This window comes from Agelaius phoeniceus, chromosome 26 (assembly GCF_051311805.1).
Source record: "Agelaius phoeniceus isolate bAgePho1 chromosome 26, bAgePho1.hap1, whole genome shotgun sequence".
Classification (NCBI taxonomy): Eukaryota; Metazoa; Chordata; class Aves; order Passeriformes; family Icteridae; genus Agelaius; species Agelaius phoeniceus.
Genome location: NC_135290.1, coordinates 5,454,448 through 5,468,421, shown reverse-complemented (window position 1 = coordinate 5,468,421; position 13,974 = coordinate 5,454,448). Strand labels below are relative to the sequence as shown.

The 13,974-nt window shown below is 52.0% G+C and overlaps 1 protein-coding gene across 1 annotated transcript in view; it reads left to right on the top strand.

Moving 5' to 3' along the window:
• SCN4A (sodium voltage-gated channel alpha subunit 4) overlaps positions 1 to 11,493 on the top strand; it is a 37,996-nt gene extending 26,503 nt beyond the window's left edge. The window contains exons 16-25 of the mRNA XM_054649473.2: positions 119 to 248; positions 938 to 1,092; positions 3,561 to 3,734; positions 4,407 to 4,529; positions 4,755 to 5,033; positions 6,248 to 6,301; positions 7,735 to 7,872; positions 8,394 to 8,498; positions 9,179 to 9,449; positions 10,237 to 11,493. Of these exons, the coding sequence (XP_054505448.2) occupies positions 119 to 248; positions 938 to 1,092; positions 3,561 to 3,734; positions 4,407 to 4,529; positions 4,755 to 5,033; positions 6,248 to 6,301; positions 7,735 to 7,872; positions 8,394 to 8,498; positions 9,179 to 9,449; positions 10,237 to 11,426 (2,619 nt within the window). The 3' untranslated portion in view covers positions 11,427 to 11,493. The remainder of the gene's footprint in view (positions 1 to 118; positions 249 to 937; positions 1,093 to 3,560; positions 3,735 to 4,406; positions 4,530 to 4,754; positions 5,034 to 6,247; positions 6,302 to 7,734; positions 7,873 to 8,393; positions 8,499 to 9,178; positions 9,450 to 10,236) is intronic.
• Positions 11,494 to 13,974: the final 2,481 nt, after the last annotated feature.

Below are 13,974 nucleotides of genomic sequence, written 5' to 3'. Positions count from 1 at the left end.
GAGCATCCTCCAAACAAAGGGGTCCCACCCCCCAGGAGTCCTTCCTGGGCTCTCTGGGGCACAAGGAGCATGGCTGGAGCTGGCCAGGAGCCTGGCCTGAGCTGCTGTCCCCCTGCAGAACCCCCTGAGCAGTGACAACGCCTCGTCCGTGTGCAGCACAGTGGATTACAAACCCCCTGCACCCGAGGAGGAGGAGGTGGCAGAAGAGGCTGAGGAGAGCAATGAGCCTGAGGAGTGTTTCACTGAAGGTGAGAGCAGGGCAGGAGACCCTGTGGACATGGGAGATGGGTGTGGACAGGGCAAAATGGGAGTGGAGGGGCCTATGCCAACCAGTTCTTGCAGCACAGGGACTCACAGGCTCCCTGAGCTCAGCCCCAAATCCTCCTGCACCACCCCAGAGATGATCCCCATGGAGTTCCCCTCGTGCACCCCACCTAAGCCCAGCTGGGAGCTGTGACAGCGTTCACAGGGGTCTGAGGATGAGGGAAGAGATGAGGACCTGACTCCATGTTTCAGAAGGCTGATTTATTATTTTATGATATATATTACATTGAAACTATACTAAAAGAATAGAAGAAAGGATTTAATCAGAAGGCTAGATAAGAATAGAAAAAGAAAGAATGATAACAAAGGCTTGTGTCTCAGACAGAGAGTCTGAGCCAGCTGACTGTGATTGGCCATTAATTAGAAACAACCACATGAGCCCAATCCCAGATGCACCTGTTGCATTCCATAGCAGCAGATAACCATTGGTTACATTTTGTTCCTGAGGCCTCTCAGCTTCTCAGGAGGAAAAATCCTAAGGAAAGGGTTTTTCATAAAAGATGTCTGTGACAGATCCCGGTCCAACTTCCACCAGGGAGGGTTTAAAATGCCAATAAAACCGGGAACAGTGGGAACACCCTGGCCAGGAGTGACACCAGCCCTGTGTCCCCAGGCTGTGTGAAGAGGTTCCCCTGCCTCTACGTGGACATCACCAGTGAGAAGGGGAAGATCTGGTGGAACCTCAGGAAAACCTGCTTCCGCATCGTGGAGCACGACTGGTTCGAGACCTTCATCGTCTTCATGATCCTCCTCAGCAGTGGGGCTCTGGTAGGTGCCACCTTCCCCTGCCCCCAGGGCTCTGCAGCAGCTTCCCAGCCTGAGGGAGCCCAGGGAGGGTTGTAGGAGCATCAGGGGTAGCACGGTCGGGATGGATGGAGATGAGAGATCTCTGCAGCCAGGGCTGGAACTTGGGGTTTATTGCAAAGGGCCTGGGTGCAGGGCCCTGCTGGGAGCTGCCAGCCACAGCTCAGAGCAGGCCTGAGAGAAGAGAGGGGGAGAGAGGATGAGAGGGTGAGAGAGTAAAAGGGCAAGAGAGCAAAAACATAAGAGAGTGAGGTTCCCGTTCCAATACAATAAATCATTTTCTGTGTTGAATATTCTAATTCTCACTAACCAATCTAGTACAACACACAAATCCTATAGCATTTCCATACAGCCTATAAGAATCATTACATTACCATACTGGGTTACATTTCAAACCCTAAAAACTCCTCTTTGGGCCCTTCTGCCAAGTTGGCAGGGTCTGCTCTGACCCTTGGGCCTGTCTGCAAGCAGAGGGTGTTGTTCCATCACAAGGGGATCACCTTCAGCTGGCCACACCATTGTTTTCCAGTTGTTCAGTAACTGAGGGATCTCAAAGCTTGCTTTCATTTCAATCTCACTTATAGTTTCTATATTCTCAAAATCTTTTGCCAGACAATCATAAGGCTTTCCTGTTTCATCTTCCCCAACAGAGGGTGTTATATTTACCTCTTTGAGCCAGGTCTAATAAGCTTTTGGAGGCCTATAACACACCCAAGGTTGCTCAGCTACCCTTGGAGGCACAAAAATCAGCAGAATGGCTTCTGTTGCAGGAAATAAAAAGGTTTTATTAAAGGCAAAATAAGAAACAGAAAAACCAAACCAAGTGCCAGATGTTCTTGCTCCTAGTAAAACACTTTACAAAAGCCATTAGTTTCTTTATTCACTTCTTTTTCTACTAAAGTGCCTAAGCAAAATTTTTTAGCTTCTGTCCAATTAGCTATCCTTGAATTTGAAGTGAAGTCCCCCGAGTCCTATGAGGTGTCTTTTCACTTAATCGAAGATAAAAACTTCTAAGCTTCTTTCCTTTTAAGAAGACAAAAGACAGTTTTGTCACCCTGTCAACAGAGAGCACACTCCTACAGCAGGGGACAGAGCCCAGGCTCTGGGCATCTCCTGTGCCAAATGATCCAGCTGTGGGCAGATGTTTGATTTCAAACCCCATTTGGCTCAGGTCTAACACCTTCCAGGAGCCCTGGTCACCCTCCCCAGCATTCCTGGACCATCATCCACAGGCTGTGCCCCATAGCTCGAGGGGATCCACTGCCCACAGCCCCCACTGCTGCTCTGAATGCCGACTATGAACCATCTGAGCCATTTATTGAGCTTCCTGTGGTTCCTCATTTCACCACCACCATCACCAGCTGTCAGGAGGTGCTTGACAAACAGTTCATGGTTTTTATTTTGCTGTTCAGCACCTCCATCAGTGCCTGGTGCCCCCTCTCAGAACCTGGGTGTTCTGCTAAATCAACCTAATTCATTATCAGTGTTGGCCTGGTGCTCTTCAAGTGTTTGGGCTGGATTTAACCCAGGAAATACCAACTTCTCTGCAGGTTTGGAGGTGAAGAGAGAGGGAAGGAGAACAGAGGGACTGGGAGGCTTTTCAGAGGCTTTTCAGACACACTTTACATGTCTGCAGCTCGCTCTGAGGTGGTTTGGGGATGTCTGAGGTTGTAGCTGGTGCAGGAATTGAAAGCTGTGCTACCCCAGCTGTGCAGCACCTGGTCACCACACCCCTACCTCCAGTGCTTACTCAACACGGGGGTGTGGCACTCACCCCAGCTCCTCAGGGCATTTTCAAAACTCTCAGAGCATCCCAGGGTGTGGGTTGGTGTCCTGACTTTGAGCTGAGACACCTGGGAGCTGGATGCAGCTGGACCTTGGCTTCAGTGAAGCTCTGCTTTGGGGCTAACCCCACAAAGCCAAGCAGGAGCTGGACCCCAGGTGGATCAGCTCCTCATGGACCAGCCATCCTTGGGCTCCAGCTTCCTGAGCCTTGGAAGGAAAGGCCTGGGAGGAAGGCTGGGATCAGGGCACCTTCTGTTCCTCTGAACCTGGATGAGAAACAAAGCTTAGGTACCAACAATCCTCCAAGGTTTGCATCCCTGGATGATTCAACAGCTTCTGGGCTGTGTGTCCATGGGAGAGGAAGGCAGGGAGATGCCAGCAAGGGTGTGCTCTGGGATGCCACAGGTCCCATGGAAGGATGTGGCTGTGACAGAGCTCCCTGGGGTCCCACAGAAGGATGGGACTGTCACAGAGCTCCCTGGGGTCCCACAGAAGGATGTGGCTGTCACAGAGCCCTGTGGGGTCCTGTGGAAGGATGGGACTGTCACAGAGCTCCCTGGGGTCCCACAGAAGGATGGGACTGTCACAGAGCTCCCTGGGGTCCCACAGAAGGATGTGGCTGTCACAGAGCTCCATGCCCCTTGCAGGCTTTCGAGGACATCTACATCGAACAGCGCAAGGTGATCCGCACCATCCTGGAATATGCAGACAAGGTCTTCTCCTACATCTTTGTCATCGAGATGCTGCTCAAGTGGGTGGCCTATGGCTTCAAGGTGTACTTCACCAATGCCTGGTGCTGGCTGGATTTCCTCATCGTGGATGTACGTGATGGGCAGGGCCAGGCCGAGGGGCTTGGGGCATTAGGGGCTGTTGTAAATGAACCCAGATTGTATTTTAGAGAATAAAGGGGTGGCTCTGGAATGAGGGCTTATAGCATTACTTAAAATTACTTAGCATTACTTAAAATAATGGTCCTCCACAAGATGGAACACTTCATTGGTTGCAGGAACCTTTCAAACCATTCTGTCTTACACCCGAGCCAAAAACAGCCCCTGCAGTTCCACCAACCAGGCCCAGCAGAGCTGTGAAGGGACACAGGGTCTCCCAAATGGTCCATGACAGAGCAATCTGTCCTTTCTGTGTCTCACATCAATTCCACCCTCACATTCAAGAGGTGTCATCCTGCCCCTGGATCCCTGGATTGTCCAAGGCCAGGCTGGACAGGGTTTGGTGCAGCCTGGGACAGTGGGAGGTGTCACTGCCCATGGCAGGGGTGGCACTGGATGGGCTTTGAGGTCCCTTCCAACCCAAACCATTCTGGGATTCTGTGGCCCTTGAGGTGTCTGGTCACCAGGGACCCCAAAGACTCAATGTCCCTGTCCCAGGGCTAGAGGATGGCCACCAGCCCAAGGGACTGGGGAGAGAGGGAAGGCAGGAGCTGCAGCTGTGTTTCCACCTGAGGTGCTGCTGATCACTTGGGCTGCTCCTTCCAGGTGTCCCTGGTCAGCCTGACAGCAAACTGGCTGGGATACTCCGAGCTGGGAGCCATCAAATCCCTGCGGACACTGAGGGCTCTGCGACCCCTGCGTGCTCTGTCCCGCTTCGAGGGCATGAGGGTGAGTGTGTCCCCGTGTGCTGCTGGCCCTGACAAGGACATGAGAGCCCTCAGCAGTCCTCTGCATCATGGATGGTTTTCAGGGGCTCCAGACTGGTGGGATCAATGCTGAGGTACCTTTGGTCCAGTCTGACCTCAGTCAGTGCTGCTCGGGGGGGGGGCAAGGTTGGGCATGGGCACATGAAGGTCCCATCCAGGTCCCCCAAGGTCTTTTCTGTCCTTGCAGGTGGTGGTGAACGCCCTGGTGGGTGCCATCCCCTCCATCATGAATGTCCTGCTGGTCTGCCTCATCTTCTGGCTGATCTTCAGCATCATGGGGGTGAACCTGTTTGCAGGGAAGTACTACAGGTGTATCAACACCACCACCGGGGAGCTCTTCGAAATCAACGTGGTCAACAACAAGAGCGACTGCATGGCCCTGCTCTACACCAACGAGGTCAGATGGGTCAATGTCAAGGTCAACTTCGACAACGTGGGCTTGGGATACCTGTCCCTGCTGCAGGTGGTACGTCGCGACATGGGGTGTCACTGTCCAGGATGTGTGGAGCAGGGTGGTGGGATGAGCATCAGGGCTGATGTGGGATGGGGTTTCTTAGCTATTTCTTAGCTCCAAAGCTGGTTTTTAACACAAAAAAAAACCAAAAAAAAACCCTTAGGAAAGGAGGGAAACTCCTAGCCAAGAGGAAAAGGGATGGGGTAGAAGATGGGGAAGATTTCACCAGGGAGCTGCTGCAGATGGGTGCAGCAGCACCAAATCTGGCACTGCAGAGCAGCCCCTGCCCAGCACAGGGTGCAGGAGTTGGGAGGGGAGGCTCTGTGGGACCCCTGCACCCCTTTGGAAAGTTCAGCCCACTCCAGCTGTGAGTTGTGGGGCCGTGCGTGGGGCGGGTGACGACTGGAAAAAGGGCACACGTGTCCCCTGGGGCAGCTGGGTTCCACTGAACTCCCCACAGCTGGGCCAGGCAGCAAAGGGGAACTGCTCACCACAGCTTTGATAAAAATATAGATGTGGGCTCCATTATTGGGCAGGCTGGGGCTACTCCCATCAGATCCAGGGGAACTGGTGGCTGCAGAATCGGAAAACAACCCCAGTTGATGACCCTGCTTCTAAATTCAGCTTCCTCTTCAGCCTTGTTGTTCCAGCAGATTCAGGAAACAAAATGTGCAGCCCTTTTGTTTAACAAATCAGCAGCAAAGGCTGTAAGAGATGCAGTGGAGACCCTGTAAAAGACTTGGTGTGGTGCCCCCACGCTGCTGGGATGGGAATTCAGCAGAAGCAGAGGCAGGATGTGGAAGTCAGGGCTATGGAGGTGGCACAGTTTGGGACCAGAAAGGAGGCAGCTGGCCCTGGCACAGCTCTGCCTTTGGGAAAATTACTTCTAAGAGAGCAGAAGGGAGAAAAGAGTCAATTGCTTCTTTTCCCTGCCTTGTTTGCAGTGGTGTTTTGGAAAGTCACTGGTAGTCTCAGCCCCTGAATGGTCCATGCATATTCACCTGGGAATTTCCATATTTCTGGGACATTTTTCTTGTGGATTCAACCCCCGTTCCTCTCCTGCCATTCCCACAGAGAGCCCAGAGTGCTCAGAGCTAAACCCCAGACATGCACCCATCACCTTCCCTTTGTTCCCAGCCACAAACTCCCAGAAAGTACATTCTCCACTGCCACAGAATCCTTTGTGTTGGAAAAGACTCCAGGTCTGACCATTCCTGTTCCCACAGGCAACCTTCAAAGGCTGGATGGACATCATGTATGCAGCCGTGGACTCCCGTGAGGTGAGGGGACACGCAGGGACACAGGGCTGACTCCAGGGCTGGATTCCCCCTGGCACACTGGGAACAGGAGCCCAGAGCTGAGGCTGGGATGGATCCTTGGCTACAGCATCACCTCTGGCTCTGCCTTTTGGTGCTGCATCCCACCCTTGACTTCAGCCAGGACATGAAGGCTTACAGGGTGGAGAAACCCCCCAAATGTATCAGATCATGGAACCCCAGCATGGTTTGTGTTGGAAGTGACCCTAAAGCCCATTCAGTGCCTCCTCCTGCCATGGGCAGGGACACTTCCCACTATCCCAGGGTGCTCCAACCTCTGTCCCACCCAGCCTTGGACACCTGGGCAGCCACAGCATCCCCCTGCTGAGGTGCAGCCATGTGTCCCTGTGCCACCCATGTCATTGTCACCTGCAGCCTGGCCCCACACTGGGCTCCCACCCCACCCCACTGCTGGGGCTGGATCTGCTCCACTCAGCTTCAGTTGCAGGGGCCAAAATCCCCATTCTGCCCCCACTGCTCCAACCTGGAGGGTTCATTCTTCTGCCTGCTGTGACATGATGTCCTCTGGGACCCCTCCAGCTGGGAAAGCTCACCCCATGGTGGAGAAGTACCTGGCTTGCCTTGAGCAATCAGTGGGTTATGAGAACAGAGCAGCCAGTGTTCAACCATGGGGGTCAAAGAGTTATTAAAAAACTCCAAGTGTTTGAAGAGTGACGTGCAAAGGCTCTTCCTACTGTGACCCACCCCCAAAAGCGTCCCCACAGCAGAAGGGGTTTCCTGCTATTCTCCAATGACACTGGGGGTCACCCCACACACCTACAGGCCTCAAGGGGTGATTTTCATTGCCCTTTTTTAGCACCCTTTCATCACCCTCTGAAAATCCCTCAGGCCTCTGCCCCACCTGGGGCAAAGCTGGTTTGAGAGAAAATCCTCCCTGTTCTGCCAAGAACTTTCCTCAAACTGGGGGAAGCCAATGGGGTCACCTTGGGGTGTCTCTGCTCAAACACAGAGCAGGATTAAGGGATGCTCCTTGGGATGAGGAGCATTGTCCAGGGATGGCTGGCCTGTCACCCAGCTGTGCTGATGTGACAAATTAATCCACTTTTCCTTTCCCCTCTCAGATACATTTCAGCCCTTGGAATGCTGATTATTGGGAAGAAACTCATCTGCTCATTAATATCACTGCAAAAGACATCCTTTCCCATTCCCCAGCCCATGCTGTGGGATCAGGGATCAAGGACAGGCATGTCCTTGTCCCTCAGTCAGTGTCACATGGATGTCCCTTCCTGTGGCTGCTCCCATTGGGAACACAGAGCCAAAAGTTTTGGAGCAGCCACGCCCTGGCTCTGTCCAAACACCACAAACCCCTGTCTGGGGGCTTGGGGACACCTTTTTGGGACAGGGTCAGCCTCACATTTCCCGTCTCTCCTGGCCAGATTGAAGAGCAGCCACAGTACGAGATCAACCTCTACATGTACATCTACTTCGTCATCTTCATCATCTTCGGGGCCTTCTTCACCCTGAACCTCTTCATTGGCGTCATCATCGACAACTTCAACCAGCAGAAGAAAAAGATGAGTATTTCCTGGCTCCTGAGGGGCTGCTCTAGGCTGGAGGGGGCCAGCACAGCAGTGGGGTGATGGGACCAGGGCCACCATGGCCAGGACCAGAATGAATCCCAGGATTCTTGTCCATTAGTGGCTTCCTGCACTGGGCAAACAGCACGTGGAGCTTTGTGTCTTGGTCACAGCAGTTACAGAGGACTTCATTTATGGGTGAAGAGGGAGGAAGCAAAGGGAGGCTGAGTTTTCTCTTCCCTGGGCCATCACTTTTATTTTCTTTTCCCACCCTGGGATCATTTTCCTATGCATGAGGTTGAGACTCAACTTCTCCTTCCAAGCCAGGAGCAGGGGAAGAGGGTGGGCAGGGCCAAGCACACTGGTGGTGCTGAGCAGGCTCTGCAGGGCACAGAGAGGACACCTTGCTCCCAGCAGGATCTCTGAGGGGCTGGAGACACTTGGTGGGGAGGGACATGGTCAGACACACTTGGTGGGAAGAGAATTCCTGAGACTAACAGCGGTGATTGCCTTTATACTTTGGAGGCAAAGACATCTTCATGACAGAAGAGCAGAAGAAATACTACAATGCCATGAAGAAGCTGGGCTCCAAGAAACCCCAGAAGCCCATCCCCAGGCCAGCGGTATGTTGGGCTCATCCTCCTGGAGTGGAGCACACAGGGAGCACTTCAAGCCACCAGCTGTCCCCAAGGGAATGAGAAGGGTCCAGGGAAGACCATTTGCCCCATTGTTACTCTTCTGACAGGACCTGGCCAAGAGCTGGGCCTTCAGAAGAGGCTGACATCAGGCCACCTCCTTTGGGCCTTCCCTTTAGCCCTTGGTCTGCTGGCAAGGGCAGTGATGGGGTTTCTTTTGCAGGAATTTGGGGTTTTTTCCTAGTTCAGCTCCCAGCTCCTCTCTGGCTCTCTTTTCTCTCAGGGAAAGCTCAGCTTTCAACCCCCCAGAAGGGACCCTGGTCCAGCCAAAACATTCTCAGTTATGATTTGGGTTTTGTAGCCCTGCACAAGGGAGGTCCTTCCCATGTGTTAATTTGTGCCCTGTGGGTGTAATTAGCAAGTGGCTGTGCCCTGTGCCCACTCCTCCTGGCTGTGGCATTCCCATTCCTTCATCCTGAGAGGCACTGGGAGTCTTCCCCCCATAACTTTTGGGGCTGTGAGAGCCGTGCTGGCCACAGCCCTGAGGTTTCCCACACTTGTAAATATGGTTCCTTCTTCTCTTTCTGTGTTTTTGTTTTGTTGTGTCTGTCCTGTGTTCCCACCTCTTCTCTGGTGCTCCATCGTTGCCCTTATGTCCCTCACTGCAGAACAAAATCCAAGGGAAGGTGTTTGACTTCGTTACCAAGCAAGTGTTTGACATCACCATCATGATCCTGATTTGCCTGAACATGGTGACCATGATGGTGGAAACAGATGACCAGAGCGAGCTCAAAACATCTGTCCTCTACAAGATAAACCTGGTCTTCATCGTCATCTTCACCGGCGAGTGTGTGCTCAAGATGTTCGCCCTGCGCCACTACTTCTTCACTGTGGGCTGGAACATCTTTGACTTCGTGGTGGTTATCCTCTCCATCCTAGGTGAGTCCTGCTGCTCCCACCAGTGCCTCAGGGATCCCACAGGACAATGATGAGTGGAAGTGGTCTCACCAATCCACACCCACCGGGCTGTCACTGGACCTTGCTTGCACCCATCCTTTGAGCAGGACCAAGCCAGCAGGACCCTGGGACATGACAGATGTGAGGCCACTCCAGGCTGGATGAGGGGCTGGGGATATTTCTGCTCCTCCTTTATCATTGTAATGGGCCCCTGGCTGGGTAATAATTAGTATAGACTCTATTATTCACAGAAGGTTCATTAATAATAATCTTTATTAAGAAACTTATTGTTCTTATAGATAGTTACAGTACAGTTGGACTTAATTGGTCCTCTAATTCAAATACCATCACCATTGGCTAGTTAAGAAACCACCCTTTGGTAAACAAATCTCCATAACATATTCTACATGTTCACAATACCAGGTGCAGCAAGATATGAATTGTTTCTTATTCTTTTCTCTGATGTTCTCACAGCCTTTTCCCAGACCGATGCCTGGGAAAGTTGTGTTTCTCTCTGTGGCCAGAGAGCTGCTCCCACACTCCTTGGTGTTATTTCCCTTGGTGTTCTCTTTCTCTGAAACAGAGCAGCCAGATTTTAACCCTTGGGTCTGTGCTCAGGGATTATTTTTTAATGTTTTCCCTGTCACTGGAGGGTGGCCACCTTCAGGGTGGCCTCACCTCACTGTGTCTGCCCAGGTGGAGCCAAGCAGCTCCCCTTCACCTCCCATCAGTGGCACAGCAAACTCATCTGCCCTTCCTCCCTCCACAGGTATCGTCCTCTCAGACATCATCGAGAAGTACTTTGTGTCCCCCACCCTCTTCAGGGTGATCCGGCTGGCGAGGATCGGCCGTGTGCTGCGGCTGATCCGAGGAGCCAAAGGCATCCGCACGCTCCTCTTTGCCCTGATGATGTCCCTGCCCGCCCTGTTCAACATCGGCCTCCTGCTCTTCCTTGTCATGTTCATCTACTCCATCTTCGGCATGTCCAACTTCGCCTACGTCAAGAAGGAGTCAGGGATCGATGACATCTTCAACTTCGAAACCTTTGGGAACAGCATCATCTGCCTCTTCCAGATCACCACATCAGCGGGGTGGGATGGGCTCCTCAACCCCATCCTCAACAGCGGCCCCCCAGACTGTGACCCCGAGCTGGAGAACCCCGGGAGTTCGGTGAAGGGAGACTGTGGGAACCCTGCCATCGGCATCTTCTTCTTCTGCAGCTACATCATCATCTCCTTCCTCATCGTGGTGAACATGTACATCGCCATCATCCTGGAGAACTTCAGCGTGGCCACGGAGGAGAGCAGCGAGCCCCTCTGCGAAGACGATTTTGAAATGTTTTATGAAACCTGGGAGAAGTTCGACCCGGATGCCACCCAGTTCATCGCTTACAGCACCTTGTCTGACTTTGTGGACACCTTGCAGGAGCCACTCCGAGTTCCCAAGCCCAACAAGATCAAACTCATCACCATGGATCTGCCAATGGTTGCTGGGGACAAAATCCACTGCCTAGACATCCTCTTTGCCCTGACTAAGGAAGTGCTGGGAGACTCGGGCGAGATGGATGCCCTGAAGGCTACCATGGAGGAGAAGTTCATGGCTGCCAACCCCTCAAAGGTTTCCTACGAACCCATCACCACTACCCTGAAGAGGAAACACGAGGAGGTGTGTGCTACCAGGATCCAGAGGGCATTCCGGCGGTACCTCCTGCGGCGCTCGGTCAAGCAGGCGTCCTACATGTACAGGCACAGCCAGGACGCGCTGGGCGAGGATGCACCCGAGAAGGAAGGGCTGATCGCCACCAAAATGCAGGAGATCTATGGGAACTCTGGGACAGATGTGGAGACAGCCCCTGCCCTGGGCCTCAAGCCCATTCCCAGCTCAGAGACACCCCAGGATGCTCCTGAGGAAGCACAGGTTTGGCGTAAGGAACACGTGGTGAAAGAGTCGCTGGTGTAACACGAGGAGGCTCCACCTCTGGCCCAGCCTGAAGAGACTTCATTTGTATCTCCTGTTCAAAGTTCTTCCATGCACAGATCTCTAGACCTTAGATATTGAGCTAATTTCAGACATTTCAAGCAACCACCTTGAATTTCAAAGCAGGCTCTCCTCCTGATCCTGGGTTTTACAGCCCACTGCAACTTGCAAAGAGTTAAATTCTTTTTCTTATGAGAACTCAAATGTGAAATCTGTTGTCGGTGAAAGAGAAACAAGTTAGTTTTGAAATCACCTCATCACGGTAACGATGGTTTTCAGGTGTGAACAGAAGATTATGGTTGTCCTTTCACTTAAAGTAATTATTTATTAATGTTATTTCACAATTAAGAGATTTTCCTGTATTTAATTCTTCCAGAGTGCAGCCAAGCAACCAGTAAAGATGAGCCAAGTGAAATAATATTAAGAATAATTACGGAAAACAGAAGGTTTTGTGAACAAAAATCTCCAAAGTCTTAAGGAAGCACCTTTCTTTTGAACCTCTGAATAAGCTTGATGATTATTTTTTTGTTACATACAAGAGAAAGTGCAATTATGTCTTAAAAATTGGTTTGCAAAGCCAAAGCAAAGCATCTGCAGATTTGTTCTCAGGGTTAAATATCAGGTTTTCATATTTCTCTCAATATGCATTGAAAGCAGAAATCATTCAGGTCTCTGTAGGACGAATGTAAACACTATTTATAGTCAGTACTTTTACTCTGTTTTCCCATTTCCATCCAGGTTTTGTGGCAGGTAAGCAATGGGCAAAGATAGGATTTGGAAAACGTCCTCCAAGAATCCCCAGTCCCAGGGACAAAACTCTCCAGGGTTTTTTTTCTAGCCCTGTTGCAAGAGGAACCATCCCATTGGAGTGTTCTTGGTCCAAATGTCCTCTTCATTAGTGTTAATTAATGAGATGCATCCCCAGGGACAGGAGCAGATGTTTGAACAATCCTTTCCGTGAGCTGCCTTAGGGGTGCCCGAAATCCCACCCAAGCCCCAGGTGGCTGCATGGAATAAACAATCCCATTAGGGTGTGAATCCCAAAATCCTCAGGCAGAGCATCCTTCCCCAGGCTGGAGCTGCAGAGAGGCCCTGGTGGCACGTTCTGGATGGGCCAGGCAGGTCCTCACCAGGAAACCTCCAGGGAGAGGAGCGTTTTCCCAGGGGGAAAAGGGATTTGCTGTTCTTTACACAGGTGAGCAAAAGGAAAGTGAATAAAGGAAAATCACCCAGGCACAGCTGTGGCTGCCCTGGATCCCTGGAAGTGTCCAAGGCCAGGTTCGATAGGGCTTGGAGCACCCTGGGACAGTGGAAGGTGTCCCTGCCATGGCAGGAGGTGGCACTGGATGAGCTTTAAGGTCCTTCCAACCCAAACCATCCTGTAATTCTGTGAAAAATGGGCAAAAGGCCCTGAGTTCACCTCTGACTACCTTCTGCCTTCAAAAGGGAAAAAAAACCCTCTTGAGATCAAAACAAACATGAACCAAAACCTCTTCCAGTATAAACAAGGCTGTTCCTGAAGCCAAAGGCTCTGATTTTTTGTACTCTGATGATTCTCTTCTCTTCCCGGGCTGCTTTGGGCGCTGCCACCCCAGGTGCCCCATGGCCAGGCTGGCCGGGAGTGGTACTGAGCCACTTTTCATGGCCAGCATTTCCATGGGCACGGCAGCTCCCGCCCGGCCCGTGGTTCACAATCGATGCTGCTTCTACGTTTGTGTCGTCAGGGATGGGGAAATGCCCCAGAGCAGGGTTTGTGTGAGCTAAAGCCGTTTTTCTTTGTACATTTCTTACAATAAACAACAGTAAATGATCTGTTATTATGGTACCAAGTGTGTTGGGGGTGTCTTGGGGGAGGAATATATTTTTGTAGTGCAGAACTTTAACGCACTCTTTGTTGATGGCTGCTTGAGGGCCCACAGTATAATTGGGAAGTCCATATCTATCTGCTTGTAGAGATTGTATTATTTTTTAAAGGAGCTTTACCCCCTTTAAATTGCCCTTAATTCGCTTCATTAGGGTTCATGGGTTTTCCTTGGAGAAGAATTAAGAGTGAACTTAGATTCATTTCACAGGCAACACCCTCCAACACCCCTGTTCTGGGAGGGGTGAACACCCTTTCCCTTGGCTCCCTGTGCTCGGCCAACCTCAACAGGACCCGGGGGTCTCATCCTGCACAGGAACCTCCAGGGCTGTCCCCTGGGACCTCCAGCCCAGCTCCCAGAGCTTCTGCTCATGATCCCACCCCCTGGAGCCCTCGGTGCTCACCAGGAGCCACAGGAGATGCTGCTGTGGGCTTCACCAAGGACAGAGGAGGGCTTGGAGGCAGGGGGATGTGGGACCCTCCCCGTGGGGCCACCAGGTTCCCCTACAGCCCCCATCCTGGTTGCTGTGAGCACAGGGGTCTCCAGGGGAGACTGAGCCCCTCAGGGCCTTTCAAGGGTGCCAGGGAGCCCTCGGGCAGCACAGGGGCTGATTTGGCCACTGTCACTACAAACCTTCTTCAGTTTGTGCCCTCCTGCTTTTACCTCAC